This window comes from Carassius carassius, chromosome 22 (genome assembly GCF_963082965.1).
Source record: "Carassius carassius chromosome 22, fCarCar2.1, whole genome shotgun sequence".
NCBI classification, from domain to species: Eukaryota; Metazoa; Chordata; class Actinopteri; order Cypriniformes; family Cyprinidae; genus Carassius; species Carassius carassius.
In genome coordinates, this window is record NC_081776.1 from 326221 (window position 1) to 345000 (window position 18780).

Consider the following 18780-nt stretch of genomic DNA (forward strand, 5'->3'; position numbering starts at 1 on the left):
TTTGGCTGTCAAATACAGACGTTTGCTGAACATCAGCCACCAGAAATGACTGATATCGAGCTATAAAGGCAGTTTATATCAAAGTGTGTGTGTCAGCTATGCTATGAGACACTTCAAAGATTTTACAAACTCCAAGATATCAAGACAGTTGTGAAAGTGGAAGTGTAATGTGTTGTAAAAACTAGTGCTGTCAAACAATTAATCGCATTAAAAATAAAAGTTTTTATTTGCACAGTATATGTGTGTGTACTGTGTATATTTATTATGTATATATAAATACACACCCATACATGTATATATTTATATATTATATAAATTATATGAATATAAATATACTTGTAAATACATATAAATATTTTCTAAATATATACTGTATGTGTGTGTGTGTGTTTACATATACATAATAAATACACACAGTACACACAGATCTATTATGAAAATAAAAACTTTTATTTTGAATGCAATTAATCACGATTAATCGTTTGAAAGCACTAGTTAGAACTCATAAGTATTACAGTGACAACTCTATACACAAGCAAAACATGAGGCATGAAATGACACATGAATATGAAAGTGGGCAAATAGCGCAGCATAGTTTTAAATAACGGATTTAAAGTTTAAAGCATTTAATTCACACGGACCGACCGGCATGCAGAGAACACGCTGTCAAAATAAAAGTCCCTCCTCGAACACACCAGCCAAGCAGAAAAACTTATCGTCCGATGCCGATATTTGAAAAACACCAAATATCGGCCGATATATCAGTCGACCACTAATCATAACAGCTTCAAAACTCTGCTGTTTTTTGTCACATCCTTGTCTTTTGTTTTCATATTGCCTGCACATAATTTCACCAGATTCAGTAGGAGATCACACTATAAATAAATGCATAATCGGTTACTTTATATCCTTCGTGTTTACTTTCATATTACGGCATGCTGCGCAAATGTTGCCAAATCCACAGTTTCCGCTGGATGTTTTTCAACTTTGTGGATCGACGGGATGCCACTTCCGCATTATTTATCACCTGAACATGGTTGGGCTAGTTTTGGAATAGTTTTGAGAAGCAATTTGTTGTGTAAACCTGGCAACCCTGTTCGTATCGTTCTTTTGCACATGCAGAACAGGTCAGTTCAGAACCATAATGTGTTCACACTGAAAATCTGATATTGGCCGCATTTAAAACAACAATGTGTATAGCTACACAACAAAAATTGAGGTCTGAGAAAAAGCTCTAAGGCTCGCATGTGAACTTAGCCTAATGAAGCTCGTCGACTTGACTGGATCTCTTTGGCAGTTTCTTCAGAGTGCACTGTTTGCATAGGTGTTCAGATGTTGGTTTCGTGTTGCATGATGCCGTCTTTGTTCTCGCAGAGCTCCTGTGTCACGTCTGTGTCAGTCTCCGTCTGTTCCCGCTCCTGCTCCTCGCGGTCGGCGCGTTTGTACATCTCATCTTGCATGTGTTTGCGCTCGCGCTCCAGCAGCCGATAGTTGATGAAGTTGCCGATGAAGAGCCAGATGCTGGACAGGACAACCACTGACCCGCAGCACAGGTACATGTACTTATAGTTCTTTGTGATGTCCACTAGCTTCCCTGCAAATCAATGCGTTCATGAGTTCAGATCAGCATCTGCCAGGACACAATTACAGATATATGTGGACGAACGAAAATAATATTCTGTTCGAAAGGTCAGTTTAGAAATTAAAACAAAGACAAGAAATGTGAAGCACTGACATTTAGTGTTTTTTAAGTGTTGGTAAGCGTAGTTAAGTTTTGGAAGATTTGAGAAACTGATTTATTTTAGTTCAGTATGATTTATTTTACAAATTTTTTAATTTGCTTTTATTTTTATATTTCCGGTTTTCATTTTAAATTCACATTTTAGTCATTTGCCCTAGTGTTATTCTAGTATCATTAACATAATATTTTTAAGTTTTTATTTTTATATATAATTATATATTTTTTATTTATTTTTGCAATATCATTGTAATTTTTGTTATGTGTTGCAGTGTTATTTAAAAATCACTGAAATACTATTATAGTTGTCTTTAATATTATACATTTATTTTTATATTAGGGTTAGATACAAATATTTAATATCACCAATATTATATACTTATTTATTTGTTTATATTTTCTTTGTTTTTGTCATTTTTATTTGTATTATTCTTTATTTAAGTTTTAGTTATTTCAATACATCAAGTTAAACTTAATGAAAATGAGATGTCGCCCTGTCAACTAGCTGAAATAAAATAAGTATTTAATCTTATAATATTTACGTTAACATTTATTTTATTTATTGTTTTAGTTAACTTTAATAACCCTAATGTGCTTTTGTAATTTTTGTTAGTTTTTGCTCTTTATTTGTAAAAATTATTATTAATTATTATTTACAGTTTTTGTCGATTGCTAAACGACAGTGAGCACAGCTGGAGTCACATGTGCAAAACTCTAACTACAGTCTGCACAGCAGCAGTTCATGTGGACCAAACTCTAGTTCGTTTTTCATTGCTTGAACACAGTTTTCAAAACTCTACACACTTATCCCATGACTTTAACCACAACCTGCACAACACTGTGGATTTACAGCACTTTGTTCAAATGCTAACACACTGCTGTCAAAACTGTGAAGCACACATTCAAAACAGAAGATTTCAGCCTTGTGCCTTTCAAACACTGCTGATTGCAATTTCAGAATTAGCCCCTCAAATATTTGTTCGAACTACATTATGTACTTTGAGTTTCTACCTTTTTTTTCTCATTACTTTAATTCTGTAAATTACTACAGACTATTGAAGCAAACTGCTAATTTTAATTTACCTTAAAGAATTGTTATGTTCTAAAAATGTAATTAAATCATGTGAAAGAATGTCCCTCTTTTCTTTGAAGAAAATATGACTTTGTATGAAGTCACTGAAATAGTTCAAACTGTAAAGATGAAAAGTGAGTATTTTCTGTATTGTTGCTTGATGCTAGTGTTTCTCCTCTCGGTGTGTTCTGAGTGACGGTGTGTGTTATCTCAGTGAGGGGTGTGTGTGGTGTTTCTCCTCTCGGTGTGTTCTGAGTGACGGTGTGTGTTATCTCAGTGAGGGGTGTGTGTGGTGTTTCTCCTCTCGGTGTGTTCTGAGTGACGGTGTGTGTTATCTCAGTGAGGGTTGTGTGTGGTGTTTCTCCTCTCGGTGTGTTCTGAGTGACGGTGTGTGTTATCTCAGTGAGGGTTGTGTGTGGTGTTTCTCCTCTCGGTGTGTTCTGAGTGACGGTGTGTGTTATCTCAGCGAGGGTTGTGTGTGGTGTTTCTCCTCTCGGTGTGTTTCGAGTGACGGCGTGTGTTATCTCAGCGAGGGTCGTGTGTGGTGTTTCTCCTCTCGGTGTGTTCCGAGTGACGGTGTGTGTTATCTCAGTGAGGGTCGTGTGTGGTGTTTCTCCTCTCGGTGTGTTCCGAGTGACGGCGTGTGTTATCTCAGTGAGGGTCGTGTGTGGTGTTTCTCCTCTCGGTGTGTTCCGAGTGACGGCGTGTGTTATCTCAGTGAGGGTCGTGTGTGGTGTTTCTCCTCTCGGTGTGTTCCGAGTGACGGCGTGTGTTATCTCAGTGAGGGTCGTGTGTGGTGTTTCTCCTCTCTGTGTGTTCTGAGTGACGGTGTGTGTTATCTCAGTGAGGGTCGTGTGTGGTGTTTCTCCTATCGGTGTGTTCTGAGTGACGGTGTGTGTTATCTCAGTGAGGGTCGTGTGTGGTGTTTCTCCTCTCGGTGTGTTCCGAGTGACGGCGTGTGTTATCTCAGTGAGGGTCGTGTGTGGTGTTTCTCCTCTCGGTGTGTTCTGAGTGACGGTGTGTGTTATCTCAGTGAGGGTCGTGTGTGGTGTTTCTCCTCTCTGTGTGTTCTGAGTGACGGTGTGTGTTATCTCAGTGAGGGTCGTGTGTGGTGTTTCTCCTATCGGTGTGTTCTGAGTGACGGTGTGTGTTATCTCAGTGAGGGTCGTGTGTGGTGTTTCTCCTCTCGGTGTGTTCCGAGTGACGGCGTGTGTTATCTCAGTGAGGGTCGTGTGTGGTGTTTCTCCTCTCGGTGTGTTCTGAGTGACGGTGTGTGTTATCTCAGTGAGGGTCGTGTGTAGTGTTTCTCCTCTCGGTGTGTTCTGAGTGACGGTGTGTGTTATCTCAGCGAGGGTCGTGTGTAGTGTTTCTCCTCTCGGTGTGTTCTGAGTGACGGTGTGTGTTATCTCAGCGAGGGTTGTGTGTGGTGTTTCTCCTCTCGGTGTGTTCTGAGTGACGGTGTGTGTTATCTCAGCGAGGGTCGTGTGTGGTGTTTCTCCTCTCTGTGTGTTCTGAGTGACGGTGTGTGTTATCTCAGTGAGGGTCGTGTGTGGTGTTTCTCCTCTCTGTGTGTTCTGAGTGACGGTGTGTGTTATCTCAGTGAGGGTCGTGTGTGGTGTTTCTCCTCTCTGTGTGTTCTGAGTGACGGTGTGTGTTATCTCAGTGAGGGTCGTGTGTGGTGTTTCTCCTCTCAGTGTGTTCTGAGTGACGGTGTGTGTTATCTCAGTGAGGGTTGTGTGTGGTGTTTCTCCTCTCAGTGTGTTCTGAGTGACGGTGTGTGTTATCTCAGTGAGGGTCGTGTGTGGTGTTTCTCCTCTCAGTGTGTTCTGAGTGACGGTGTGTGTTATCTCAGTGAGGGTCGTGTGTGGTGTTTCTCCTCTCTGTGTGTTCTGAGTGACGGTGTGTGTTATCTCAGTGAGGGTCGTGTGTGGTGTTTCTCCTCTCAGTGTGTTCTGAGTGACGGTGTGTGTTATCTCAGTGAGGGTTGTGTGTGGTGTTTCTCCTCTCGGTGTGTTCTGAGTGACGGTGTGTGTTATCTCAGCGAGGGTTGTGTGTGGTGTTTCTCCTCTTGGTGTGTTCTGAGTGACGGTGTGTGTTATCTCAGCGAGGGTTGTGTGTGGTGTTTCTCCTCTCAGTGTGTTCTGAGTGACGGCGTGTGTTATCTCAGTGAGGGTTGTGTGTGGTGTTTCTCCTCTCGGTGTGTTCCGGGTGACGGTGTGTGTTATCTCAGTGAGGGTCGTGTGTGGTGTTTCTCCTCTCGGTGTGTTCTGAGTGACGGTGTGTGTTATCTCAGTGAGGGTTGTGTGTGGTGTTTCTCCTCTCGGTGTGTTCTGAGTGACGGTGTGTGTTATCTCAGCGAGGGTTGTGTGTGGTGTTTCTCCTCTTGGTGTGTTCTGAGTGACGGTGTGTGTTATCTCAGTGAGGGTGTGTTCTGAGTGTTCTCGGTGTGTTCCGAGTGACGGTGTGTGTTATCTCAGTGAGGGTTGTGTGTAGTGTTTCTCCTCTCGGTGTGTTCCGAGTGACGGCGTGTGTTATCTCAGCGAGGGTTGTGTGTGGTGTTTCTCCTCTCGGTGTGTTCTGAGTGACGGTGTGTGTTATCTCAATGAGGGTCGTGTGTGGTGTTTCTCCTCTCGGTGTGTTCCGAGTGACGGTGTGTGTTATCTCGGCGAGGGTTGTGGGTGGTGTTTTTCCTCTTGGTGTGTTTTCCGAGTGATGGTGTGTGTTATCTCGGCGAGGGTTGTGTGTGGTGTTTCTCCTCTCGGTGTGTTACGAGTGACGGTGTGTGTTATCTCAATGAGGGGTGTGTGTGGTGTTTCTCCTCTCGGTGTGTTCTGAGTGACGGTGTGTGTTATCTCAGTGAGGGTTGTGTGTGGTGTTTCTCCTCTCGGTGTGTTCCGAGTGACGGTGTGTTATCTCAGTGAGGGTCGTGTGTGGTGTTTCTCCTCTTGGTGTGTTCCGAGTGACGGTGTGTTATCTCAGTGAGGGTTGTGTGTACAGTCGTGGCCAAAAGTTTTGAGAATTACATAAATATTAGTTTTCAAAAAGTTTGCTGCTAAACTGCTTTTAGATCTTTGTTTCAGTTGTTTCTGTGATGTACTGAAATATAATTACAAGCACTTCATACATTTCAAAGGCTTTTATCGACAATTACATGACATTTATGCAAGGAGTCAGTATTTGCAGTGTTGGCCCTTCTTTTTCAGGACCTCTGCAATTCGATTGGGCATGCTCTCATTCAACTTCTGGGCCAAATCCTGACTGATAGCAACCCATTCTTTCATAATCACTTCTTGGAGTTTGTCAGAATAAGTGTGCAGAAGATCAATCTGTCCCTGATGTTTTTTTGGAGAGAAGTGGCTTCTTTGCTGCCCTTCTTGACACCAGGCCATCTTCCAGAAGTCTCCGCCTCACTGTGCATGCAGATGCGCTCACACCTGCCTGCTGCCATTCCTGAGCAAGCTCTGCACTGGTGGCACTCCGATCCCGCAGCTCAATCCTCTTTAGCAGACGATCCTGGCGCTTGCTGGACTTTCTTGGACGCCCTGAAGCCTTCTTTACAAGAATTACTGAAATGATCTCAGCAGGTCCTTTAATGACAGCAATGAAATGCAGTGGAAAGGTTTCTTTGGAATTAAGTTAATTTTCATGGCAAAGAAGCACTATGCAATTCATCTGATCACTCTTCATAACATTCTGGACTATATGCAAATTGCTATTATAAAAATTTAAGCAGCAACTTTTCCAATTTCCAATATTTATGTAATTCTCAAAACTTTTGGCCACGACTGTAGTGTTTCTCCTCTCGGTGTGTTCCGAGTGATGGTGTGTGTTATCTCAGTGAGGGTTGTGTGTGTGGTGTTTCTCCTCTCGGTGTGTTCCAAGTGACGTTGTGTGTTATCTCAGTGAGGGTTGTGTGTGGTGTTTCTCCTCTCGGTGTGTTCCGAGTGAAGGTGTGTGTTATCTCAGCGAGGGTTGTGTGGTGTTTCTCCTCTCTGTGTGTTCCGAGTGACGGTGTGTGTTATCTCAGTGAGGGTTGTGTGTGGTGTTTCTCCTCTCAGTGTGTTCTGAGTGACGGTGTGTGTTATCTCAGCGAGGGTTGTGTGTGGTGTTTCTCCTCTCGGTGTCTTCTGAGTGACGGTGTGTGTTATCTCAGCGATGGTTGAGTGTGGTGTTTCTCCTCTTGGTGTGTTCTGAGTGACGGTGTGTGTTATCTTGGCAAGGGTTGTGTGTAGTGTGTGTTTCTCCTATCGGTGTGTTTTGAGTGAGAGTGTGTGTTATCTCAGCGAGGGTTGTGTGTGGTGTTTCTCCTCTCTGTGTCTTCTGAGTGACGGTGTGTGTTATCTCAGCGATGGTTGAGTGTGGTGTCTCTCCTCTCGGTGTGTTCCGAGTGACGGTGTGTGTTATCTCAGTGAGGGTTGTGTGGTGTTTCTCCTCTCGGTGTGTTCCGAGTGACGGTGTGTGTTATCTCAGTGAGGGTTGTGTGTGGTGTTTCTCCTCTCAGTGTGTTCTGAGTGACGGTGTGTGTTATCTCAGCGAGGGTTGTGTGTGGTGTTTCTCCTCTCGGTGTGTTCTGAGTGACGGTGTGTGTTATCTCAGCGATGGTTGAGTGTGGTGTTTCTCCTCTTGGTGTGTTCTGAGTGACGGTGTGTGTTATCTTGGCGAGGGTTGTGTGTAGTGTGTGTTTCTCCTATCGGTGTGTTTTGAGTGAGAGTGTGTGTTATCTCAGTGAGGGTTGTGTGTAGTGTTTTTCCTCTCGGTGTGTTCTGAGTGACGGTGTGTGTTATCTCAGTCAGGGTTGTGAGTAGTGTTTGTGTGTAGTGTTTCTCCTCTCAGTGTGTTCTGAGTGAGTGTGTGTTATCTCAGTGAGGGTTGTGTGTAGTGTTTGGCTGCACTGAGCCTGTTTTGAGCCATGTGTGAAGAGTTGTGTTGCTTGGAATGAGTTTTGCAGGTGATGTGAACTGTTTAGCTCAGGTGACTGTTGGTAGTGCAGACTGTAGTTAGAGTTTTGAACATTTAGCTGCAGTTGTGCTCACTGTCGTTTAGCAATTGAAAAAAACTGTAATATTTATATTTATATTGATATTTTATCAGTGTTATCACCTGCCAGCGGCGGGCCGATGAGCACCGGACAGCACTCCACGATGGTGGTGAGCCCCACGGCGCTGGAGAACCGCTGCGCTCCCACCAGGTCCATCAGCGTCTCGAACAGGACGGCGCTCACCATCCCGAAGGCGAAGCCAAAGAAGACGGAGTACACCACCATCCCGGTGTAGCTCTCCACCAGCGGACACAGCAGGTGACACACGCCATTATACAGCACGGCCAAGCTAAAGAAGTACTGGATCCGCGGACGGACCCAGCGTGAGTTCGCCAGCAGGCCCATTGTCGGCCGAGCGAACATGTCCACAAAAGCCAGGATGGACAGCAGGAAGGCCGCTCGATACTCGTCCACTCCGTTGTCTTTGGCATACGGCGACAGGAAGACGATGGGAGCGAAGAAGCCCAGAAACATGATGACGTTTCCTGACAGGTAGATGAGGAAGCCGCGGTGCTTGAAGAGCGACAGATCCAGGTACTTATTGACCGTCTGCCAGGCAGTGGCCTTCTCTGTCTTGACCACCGGCGGTTTCCCCTCCAGCGCTCTGGCTGGGTTTGCCGGGGCCATCAGGGGCCTCATGAGCAATCCGGCCACACAGCAGTTCAGCAGGAGCCCGCCGAGGATCAGGAAGCTTCCCCTCCATCCGTACTCATTGATCAGATACTGGTTGAGCGGCGCTAGCGTGCTGAGGAACACGGGACTGCCAGCCATGGCGAAGCCGTTAGCGATTGGACGCTTCTTGTAGAAGTACTTCCCGATCATCGTTAGCGCCGGCTGGAGGTTGAAGGCCAGACCGAAGCCTGTGAGAGGAAACGAGATGGCAGAGAGCATTTTGGGATACTGTCTGACCCCTGAATCCGATGAGCTCATAAGCCTAAAATATGGATATGTTCATCCATTCGTGTGGGGCGTGACCCGCATTGGTTTCCGTGAAATTTGCCAAAATGAACACTGTAAGGTCACATTTTTATATAAAACCTCAATTGTAGCTTGTCAGAGATCGAAAAACATAAAACATGAGGAATTACGAACTCTTTTTGAGTTGAAGATAATGGTATGTCTTTTGTGTTTGCAGTCCTTTTTGACCCCAATTGGTCTCCATACAGAAATCGCCGAAAAAATCAACACTATAGAAAACACAGTCACTTTTTTTACGTATTACCTCTATTGTAGCTTGTTGGAGACAATATAATATATATATAATTTGACCCCTATTGGTCTCCATACAGAAATCGAAACACTACAAAAAACACTAAAGAGTAACTTTTTTATATTTTTTTTGTTATACCTCTATTGTAGCTTGTTGGATACATATATATATATCTATATATATATATATATATATATATATATATATATCTATATATATATATATAGATATATATATATATAGATATATATATATAGATATATATATATATTTAGAGCAATAATTAAGTATTTTAGTGTTGAAAATAATTTGGCGGTTGTTTTGACCCCGATTGGTCGCCATACAGAAGTTGACAAAATATCATAGTTTTTACATGATACCTCTATTGTAGCTTGTCAGAGACTAAAAAATATACATTAGAAAATTTATTCTGAACAACTATTTTAGTAAATTTATGTAATATATATATATATATATATATATATATATATATATATATTATTGTTTTGTTGGTCATTTTGAAGAAATCACAAAAAAAATCAACACTACGAAAAACACTGAAGAGTCAGTTTTAAACAATACATCCATTGTAGTCACACACACACACTCACAAACGCACACACACCCCACACTTACACACACACATATACACACACACACCCCACACACACACACACACATACACACACACAGACACACTCACACACACACAGACACACACACTCCACACACACACACACACACTCCACACTCACACACACAGAGACACACACACAGAGACACACTCACACTCACAAACACACACACACACACACACACACACACTCACACACCCACACACACACACACACTTGCGGTTGTCCATCGAATCCGATGATGATGTCCACTTCTGTCTTTTAACGGAGAGTTTTCTGATGGCTGAATAATCCGATCCTGGATCCACAGGCTCTATTGCAGGTGGGGCATATATACGTGCTATTGGTGTTACTGGTATATATGGGTGTGTTTCTCCTGAGCCTTCTTTGTTGTCTCCTAACTGTCCTTTCCTCCTCCAGTGCTTGGGCCCCATCTAGACACTGCTGCCGCCAGGTGTTACGGTCAGCACCCATGTTCTCCAAGTCCCCAGGTTTTATTTTGCACCTCTTAAGCACTGTTTTCATTTGGTCTTTAAAGCGTTTCTTCTGGCCTCCAGCAGAGCGCTGGCCTAGTTGTAGCTGGCCATACAGCACTCTGCGGTGCAGACGGTTGTAGGGAATTCTTATGACATGCCCCAGCCAGCGCAGTTGGTGCTGGGTGATTGTGGCCTCAATACTCTTGCAGCCTGTTCTCCACATGATCTCAGTGTGAGGCACTCTGTCACACCAAGTGATTCCCAGGATGCGCTGGAGACAGCAGATGTGGAAGTGTTCCAGGGACTAAATATTTAATATCACCAATATTATATACTTATTTATTTGTTTATATTTTCTTTGTTTTTGTCATTTTTATTTGTATTATTCTTTATTTAAGTTTTAGTTATTTCAATACATCAAGTTAAACTTAATGAAAATGAGATGTCGCCCTGTCAACTAGCTGAAATAAAATAAGTATTTAATCTTATAATATTTACGTTAACATTTATTTTATTTATTGTTTTAGTTAACTTTAATAACCCTAATGTGCTTTTGTAATTTTTGTTAGTTTTTGCTCTTTATTTGTAAAAATTATTATTAATTATTATTTACAGTTTTTGTCGATTGCTAAACGACAGTGAGCACAGCTGGAGTCACATGTGCAAAACTCTAACTACAGTCTGCACAGCAGCAGTTCATGTGGACCAAACTCTAGTTCGTTTTTCATTGCTTGAACACAGTTTTCAAAACTCTACACACTTATCCCATGACTTTAACCACAACCTGCACAACACTGTGGATTTACAGCACTTTGTTCAAATGCTAACACACTGCTGTCAAAACTGTGAAGCACACATTCAAAACAGAAGATTTCAGCCTTGTGCCTTTCAAACACTGCTGATTGCAATTTCAGAATTAGCCCCTCAAATATTTGTTCGAACTACATTATGTACTTTGAGTTTCTACCTTTTTTTTCTCATTACTTTAATTCTGTAAATTACTACAGACTATTGAAGCAAACTGCTAATTTTAATTTACCTTAAAGAATTGTTATGTTCTAAAAATGTAATTAAATCATGTGAAAGAATGTCCCTCTTTTCTTTGAAGAAAATATGACTTTGTATGAAGTCACTGAAATAGTTCAAACTGTAAAGATGAAAAGTGAGTATTTTCTGTATTGTTGCTTGATGCTAGTGTTTCTCCTCTCGGTGTGTTCTGAGTGACGGTGTGTGTTATCTCAGTGAGGGGTGTGTGTGGTGTTTCTCCTCTCGGTGTGTTCTGAGTGACGGTGTGTGTTATCTCAGTGAGGGGTGTGTGTGGTGTTTCTCCTCTCGGTGTGTTCTGAGTGACGGTGTGTGTTATCTCAGTGAGGGTTGTGTGTGGTGTTTCTCCTCTCGGTGTGTTCTGAGTGACGGTGTGTGTTATCTCAGTGAGGGTTGTGTGTGGTGTTTCTCCTCTCGGTGTGTTTCGAGTGACGGCGTGTGTTATCTCAGCGAGGGTTGTGTGTGGTGTTTCTCCTCTCGGTGTGTTTCGAGTGACGGCGTGTGTTATCTCAGCGAGGGTCGTGTGTGGTGTTTCTCCTCTCGGTGTGTTCCGAGTGACGGTGTGTGTTATCTCAGTGAGGGTCGTGTGTGGTGTTTCTCCTCTCGGTGTGTTCCGAGTGACGGCGTGTGTTATCTCAGTGAGGGTCGTGTGTGGTGTTTCTCCTCTCGGTGTGTTCCGAGTGACGGCGTGTGTTATCTCAGTGAGGGTCGTGTGTGGTGTTTCTCCTCTCGGTGTGTTCCGAGTGACGGCGTGTGTTATCTCAGTGAGGGTCGTGTGTGGTGTTTCTCCTCTCTGTGTGTTCCGAGTGACGGTGTGTGTTATCTCAGTGAGGGTCGTGTGTGGTGTTTCTCCTATCGGTGTGTTCTGAGTGACGGTGTGTGTTATCTCAGTGAGGGTCGTGTGTGGTGTTTCTCCTCTCGGTGTGTTCCGAGTGACGGCGTGTGTTATCTCAGTGAGGGTCGTGTGTGGTGTTTCTCCTCTCGGTGTGTTCTGAGTGACGGTGTGTGTTATCTCAGTGAGGGTCGTGTGTGGTGTTTCTCCTCTCTGTGTGTTCTGAGTGACGGCGTGTGTTATCTCAGTGAGGGTCGTGTGTGGTGTTTCTCCTCTCGGTGTGTTCCGAGTGACGGCGTGTGTTATCTCAGTGAGGGTCGTGTGTAGTGTTTCTCCTCTCGGTGTGTTCTGAGTGACGGTGTGTGTTATCTCAGCGAGGGTCGTGTGTAGTGTTTCTCCTCTCGGTGTGTTCTGAGTGACGGTGTGTGTTATCTCAGCGAGGGTTGTGTGTAGTGTTTCTCCTCTCGGTGTGTTCTGAGTGACGGTGTGTGTTATCTCAGCGAGGGTCGTGTGTGGTGTTTCTCCTCTCGGTGTGTTCTGAGTGACGGTGTGTGTTATCTCAGCGAGGGTTGTGTGTGGTGTTTCTCCTCTCGGTGTGTTCTGAGTGACGGTGTGTGTTATCTCAGCGAGGGTCGTGTGTGGTGTTTCTCCTCTCTGTGTGTTCTGAGTGACGGTGTGTGTTATCTCAGCGAGGGTCGTGTGTGGTGTTTCTCCTCTCTGTGTGTTCTGAGTGACGGTGTGTGTTATCTCAGTGAGTGTTATTTTCTGTATTGTTGCTTGATGCTAGTGTTTCTCCTCTCGGTGTGTTCTGAGTGACGGTGTGTGTTATCTCAGTGAGGGGTGTGTGTGGTGTTTCTCCTCTCGGTGTGTTCTGAGTGACGGTGTGTGTTATCTCAGTGAGGGGTGTGTGTGGTGTTTCTCCTCTCGGTGTGTTCTGAGTGACGGTGTGTGTTATCTCAGTGAGGGTTGTGTGTGGTGTTTCTCCTCTCGGTGTGTTCTGAGTGACGGTGTGTGTTATCTCAGTGAGGGTTGTGTGTGGTGTTTCTCCTCTCGGTGTGTTCTGAGTGACGGTGTGTGTTATCTCAGCGAGGGTTGTGTGTGGTGTTTCTCCTCTCGGTGTGTTTCGAGTGACGGCGTGTGTTATCTCAGCGAGGGTCGTGTGTGGTGTTTCTCCTCTCGGTGTGTTCCGAGTGACGGTGTGTGTTATCTCAGCGAGGGTCGTGTGTGGTGTTTCTCCTCTCGGTGTGTTCCGAGTGACGGCGTGTGTTATCTCAGTGAGGGTCGTGTGTGGTGTTTCTCCTCTCGGTGTGTTCCGAGTGACGGCGTGTGTTATCTCAGTGAGGGTCGTGTGTGGTGTTTCTCCTCTCGGTGTGTTCCGAGTGACGGCGTGTGTTATCTCAGTGAGGGTCGTGTGTGGTGTTTCTCCTCTCTGTGTGTTCTGAGTGACGGTGTGTGTTATCTCAGTGAGGGTCGTGTGTGGTGTTTCTCCTATCGGTGTGTTCTGAGTGACGGTGTGTGTTATCTCAGTGAGGGTCGTGTGTGGTGTTTCTCCTCTCGGTGTGTTCCGAGTGACGGCGTGTGTTATCTCAGTGAGGGTCGTGTGTGGTGTTTCTCCTCTCGGTGTGTTCTGAGTGACGGTGTGTGTTATCTCAGTGAGGGTCGTGTGTGGTGTTTCTCCTCTCTGTGTGTTCTGAGTGACGGCGTGTGTTATCTCAGTGAGGGTCGTGTGTGGTGTTTCTCCTCTCGGTGTGTTCCGAGTGACGGCGTGTGTTATCTCAGTGAGGGTCGTGTGTAGTGTTTCTCCTCTCGGTGTGTTCTGAGTGACGGTGTGTGTTATCTCAGCGAGGGTCGTGTGTAGTGTTTCTCCTCTCGGTGTGTTCTGAGTGACGGTGTGTGTTATCTCAGCGAGGGTTGTGTGTAGTGTTTCTCCTCTCGGTGTGTTCTGAGTGACGGTGTGTGTTATCTCAGCGAGGGTCGTGTGTGGTGTTTCTCCTCTCGGTGTGTTCTGAGTGACGGTGTGTGTTATCTCAGCGAGGGTTGTGTGTGGTGTTTCTCCTCTCGGTGTGTTCTGAGTGACGGTGTGTGTTATCTCAGCGAGGGTCGTGTGTGGTGTTTCTCCTCTCTGTGTGTTCTGAGTGACGGTGTGTGTTATCTCAGCGAGGGTCGTGTGTGGTGTTTCTCCTCTCTGTGTGTTCTGAGTGACGGTGTGTGTTATCTCAGTGAGGGTCGTGTGTGGTGTTTCTCCTCTCTGTGTGTTCTGAGTGACGGTGTGTGTTATCTCAGTGAGGGTCGTGTGTGGTGTTTCTCCTCTCAGTGTGTTCTGAGTGACGGTGTGTGTTATCTCAGTGAGGGTCGTGTGTGGTGTTTCTCCTCTCAGTGTGTTCTGAGTGACGGTGTGTGTTATCTCAGTGAGGGTTGTGTGTGGTGTTTCTCCTCTCAGTGTGTTCTGAGTGACGGTGTGTGTTATCTCAGTGAGGGTCGTGTGTGGTGTTTCTCCTCTCAGTGTGTTCTGAGTGACGGTGTGTGTTATCTCAGTGAGGGTCGTGTGTGGTGTTTCTCCTCTCGGTGTGTTCTGAGTGACGGTGTGTGTTATCTCAGTGAGGGTTGTGTGTGGTGTTTCTCCTCTCGGTGTGTTCTGAGTGACGGTGTGTGTTATCTCAGCGAGGGTTGTGTGTGGTGTTTCTCCTCTTGGTGTGTTCTGAGTGACGGTGTGTGTTATCTCAGCGAGGGTTGTGTGTGGTGTTTCTCCTCTCAGTGTGTTCTGAGTGACGGCGTGTGTTATCTCAGTGAGGGTTGTGTGTGGTGTTTCTCCTCTCGGTGTGTTCCGGGTGACGGTGTGTGTTATCTCAGTGAGGGTCGTGTGTGGTGTTTCTCCTCTCGGTGTGTTCTGAGTGACGGTGTGTGTTATCTCAGTGAGGGTTGTGTGTGGTGTTTCTCCTCTCGGTGTGTTCTGAGTGACGGTGTGTGTTATCTCAGCGAGGGTTGTGTGTGGTGTTTCTCCTCTTGGTGTGTTCTGAGTGACGGTGTGTGTTATCTCAGTGAGGGTGTGTTCTGAGTGTTCTCGGTGTGTTCCGAGTGACGGTGTGTGTTATCTCAGTGAGGGTTGTGTGTAGTGTTTCTCCTCTCGGTGTGTTCCGAGTGACGGCGTGTGTTATCTCAGCGAGGGTTGTGTGTGGTGTTTCTCCTCTCGGTGTGTTCTGAGTGACGGTGTGTGTTATCTCAATGAGGGTCGTGTGTGGTGTTTCTCCTCTCGGTGTGTTCCGAGTGACGGCGTGTGTTATCTCAGCGAGGGTTGTGTGTGGTGTTTCTCCTCTCGGTGTGTTCTGAGTGACGGTGTGTGTTATCTCAATGAGGGTCGTGTGTGGTGTTTCTCCTCTCGGTGTGTTCCGAGTGACGGTGTGTGTTATCTCGGCGAGGGTTGTGGGTGGTGTTTTTCCTCTTGGTGTGTTTTCCGAGTGATGGTGTGTGTTATCTCGGCGAGGGTTGTGTGTGGTGTTTCTCCTCTCGGTGTGTTACGAGTGACGGTGTGTGTTATCTCAATGAGGGGTGTGTGTGGTGTTTCTCCTCTCGGTGTGTTCTGAGTGACGGTGTGTGTTATCTCAGTGAGGGTTGTGTGTGGTGTTTCTCCTCTCGGTGTGTTCCGAGTGACGGTGTGTTATCTCAGTGAGGGTCGTGTGTGGTGTTTCTCCTCTTGGTGTGTTCCGAGTGACGGTGTGTTATCTCAGTGAGGGTTGTGTGTACAGTCGTGGCCAAAAGTTTTGAGAATTACATAAATATTAGTTTTCAAAAAGTTTGCTGCTAAACTGCTTTTAGATCTTTGTTTCAGTTGTTTCTGTGATGTACTGAAATATAATTACAAGCACTTCATACATTTCAAAGGCTTTTATCGACAATTACATGACATTTATGCAAGGAGTCAGTATTTGCAGTGTTGGCCCTTCTTTTTCAGGACCTCTGCAATTCGATTGGGCATGCTCTCATTCAACTTCTGGGCCAAATCCTGACTGATAGCAACCCATTCTTTCATAATCACTTCTTGGAGTTTGTCAGAATAAGTGGGTTTTTGTTTGTCCACCCTACTCTTGAGGATTGACCACAAGTTCTCAATGGGATTAAGATCTGGGGAGTTTCAAGGCCATGGACCCAAAATATCAACATTCTGGTCCCCGAGCCACTTAGTTATCACTTTTGCCTTATGGCACGGTGCTCCATCGTGCTGGAAAATGCATTGTTCTTCACCAAACTGTTGTTGGATTGTTGGAAGAAGTTGCAGTTGGAGGGTGTTTTGGTACCATTCTTTATTCATGGCTGTGTTTTTGGGCAGAATTGTGAGTGAGCCCACTCCCTTGGATGAGAAGCAACCCCACACATGAATGGTGTCAGGATGCTTTACTGTTGGCATGACACAGGACTGATGGTAGCGCTCACCTTTTCTTCTCCGGACAAGCCTTTTTCCAGATGCCCCAAACAATCGGAAAGGGGCTTCATCGGAGAATATGACTTTGCCCCAGTCCTCAGCAGTCCATTCACTATGCTTTCTGCAGAAGATCAATCTGTCCCTGATGTTTTTTTGGAGAGAAGTGGCTTCTTTGCTGCCCTTCTTGACACCAGGCCATCTTCCAGAAGTCTCCGCCTCACTGTGCATGCAGATGCGCTCACACCTGCCTGCTGCCATTCCTGAGCAAGCTCTGCACTGGTGGCACTCCGATCCCGCAGCTCAATCCTCTTTAGCAGACGATCCTGGCGCTTGCTGGACTTTCTTGGACGCCCTGAAGCCTTCTTTACAAGAATTACTGAAATGATCTCAGCAGGTCCTTTAATGACAGCAATGAAATGCAGTGGAAAGGTTTCTTTGGAATTAAGTTAATTTTCATGGCAAAGAAGCACTATGCAATTCATCTGATCACTCTTCATAACATTCTGGACTATATGCAAATTGCTATTATAAAAATTTAAGCAGCAACTTTTCCAATTTCCAATATTTATGTAATTCTCAAAACTTTTGGCCACGACTGTAGTGTTTCTCCTCTCGGTGTGTTCCGAGTGATGGTGTGTGTTATCTCAGTGAGGGTTGTGTGTGTGGTGTTTCTCCTCTCGGTGTGTTCCAAGTGACGTTGTGTGTTATCTCAGTGAGGGTTGTGTGTGGTGTTTCTCCTCTCGGTGTGTTCCGAGTGAAGGTGTGTGTTATCTCAGCGAGGGTTGTGTGGTGTTTCTCCTCTCTGTGTGTTCCGAGTGACGGTGTGTGTTATCTCAGTGAGGGTTGTGTGTGGTGTTTCTCCTCTCAGTGTGTTCTGAGTGACGGTGTGTGTTATCTCAGCGAGGGTTGTGTGTGGTGTTTCTCCTCTCGGTGTCTTCTGAGTGACGGTGTGTGTTATCTCAGCGATGGTTGAGTGTGGTGTTTCTCCTCTTGGTGTGTTCTGAGTGACGGTGTGTGTTATCTTGGCAAGGGTTGTGTGTAGTGTGTGTTTCTCCTATCGGTGTGTTTTGAGTGAGAGTGTGTGTTATCTCAGCGAGGGTTGTGTGTGGTGTTTCTCCTCTCGGTGTCTTCTGAGTGACGGTGTGTGTTATCTCAGCGATGGTTGAGTGTGGTGTCTCTCCTCTCGGTGTGTTCCGAGTGACGGTGTGTGTTATCTCAGTGAGGGTTGTGTGGTGTTTCTCCTCTCGGTGTGTTCCGAGTGACGGTGTGTGTTATCTCAGTGAGGGTTGTGTGTGGTGTTTCTCCTCTCAGTGTGTTCTGAGTGACGGTGTGTGTTATCTCAGCGAGGGTTGTGTGTGGTGTTTCTCCTCTCGGTGTGTTCTGAGTGACGGTGTGTGTTATCTCAGCGATGGTTGAGTGTGGTGTTTCTCCTCTTGGTGTGTTCTGAGTGACGGTGTGTGTTATCTTGGCGAGGGTTGTGTGTAGTGTGTGTTTCTCCTATCGGTGTGTTTTGAGTGAGAGTGTGTGTTATCTCAGTGAGGGTTGTGTGTAGTGTTTTTCCTCTCGGTGTGTTCTGAGTGACGGTGTGTGTTATCTCAGTCAGGGTTGTGAGTAGTGTTTGTGTGTAGTGTTTCTCCTCTCAGTGTGTTCTGAGTGAGTGTGTGTTATCTCAGTGAGGGTTGTGTGTAGTGTTTGGCTGCACTGAGCCTGTTTTGAGCCATGTGTGAAGAGTTGTGTTGCTTGGAATGAGTTTTGCAGGTGATGTGAACTGTTTAGCTCAGGTGACTGTTGGTAGTGCAGACTGTAGTTAGAGTTTTGAACATTTAGCTGCAGTTGTGCTCACTGTCGTTTAGCAATTGAAAAAAACTGTAATATTTATATTTATATTGATATTTTATCAGTGTTATCACCTGCCAGCGGCGGGCCGATGAGCACCGGACAGCACTCCACGATGGTGGTGAGCCCCACGGCGCTGGAGAACCGCTGCGCTCCCACCAGGTCCATCAGCGTCTCGAACAGGACGGCGCTCACCATCCCGAAGGCGAAGCCAAAGAAGACGGAGTACACCACCATCCCGGTGTAGCTCTCCACCAGCGGACACAGCAGGTGACACACGCCATTATACAGCACGGCCAAGCTAAAGAAGTACTGGATCCGCGGACGGACCCAGCGTGAGTTCGCCAGCAGGCCCATTGTCGGCCGAGCGAACATGTCCACAAAAGCCAGGATGGACAGCAGGAAGGCCGCTCGATACTCGTCCACTCCGTTGTCTTTGGCATACGGCGACAGGAAGACGATGGGAGCGAAGAAGCCCAGAA

General features: G+C 45.6%; 2 protein-coding genes across 2 annotated transcripts in view; both read right to left on the reverse strand.

The window, feature by feature from the left end:
* Positions 1-615: 615 nt before the first annotated feature.
* Positions 616-9014, reverse strand: LOC132099295 (monocarboxylate transporter 2-like). The gene is made up of 2 exons (XM_059505726.1): positions 7911-9014; positions 616-1594 (listed from the first exon to the last, which is right to left on the reverse strand). The coding sequence occupies exons 1-2, from the start codon at positions 8776-8778 to the stop codon at positions 1329-1331; spliced, it is 1134 nt and encodes a 377-aa protein (XP_059361709.1). The 5' UTR covers positions 8779-9014; the 3' UTR covers positions 616-1328.
* A 9329-nt stretch (positions 9015-18343) lies between these two features.
* LOC132099291 (monocarboxylate transporter 2-like) overlaps positions 18344-18780 on the reverse strand; it is a 6456-nt gene continuing 6019 nt past the window's right edge. Inside the window, exon 3 of the mRNA XM_059505722.1 lies at positions 18344-18780. This exon is cut by the window's right edge and continues 390 nt beyond it. Within this exon, the coding sequence (XP_059361705.1) occupies positions 18344-18780 (437 nt within the window).

Bases quoted from the DNA above. Each gene is read 5' to 3' on its own strand.
- LOC132099295 (XM_059505726.1), bottom strand. From the start codon at position 8,778: ATGAGCTCATCGGATTCAGGGGTCAGACAGTATCCCAAAATGCTCTCT. The intron at 1,595-7,910 runs GTGATAACACTG...ATTGATTTGCAG, and splicing joins CATCGGCCCGCCGCTGGCAG to GGAAGCTAGTGGACATCACA.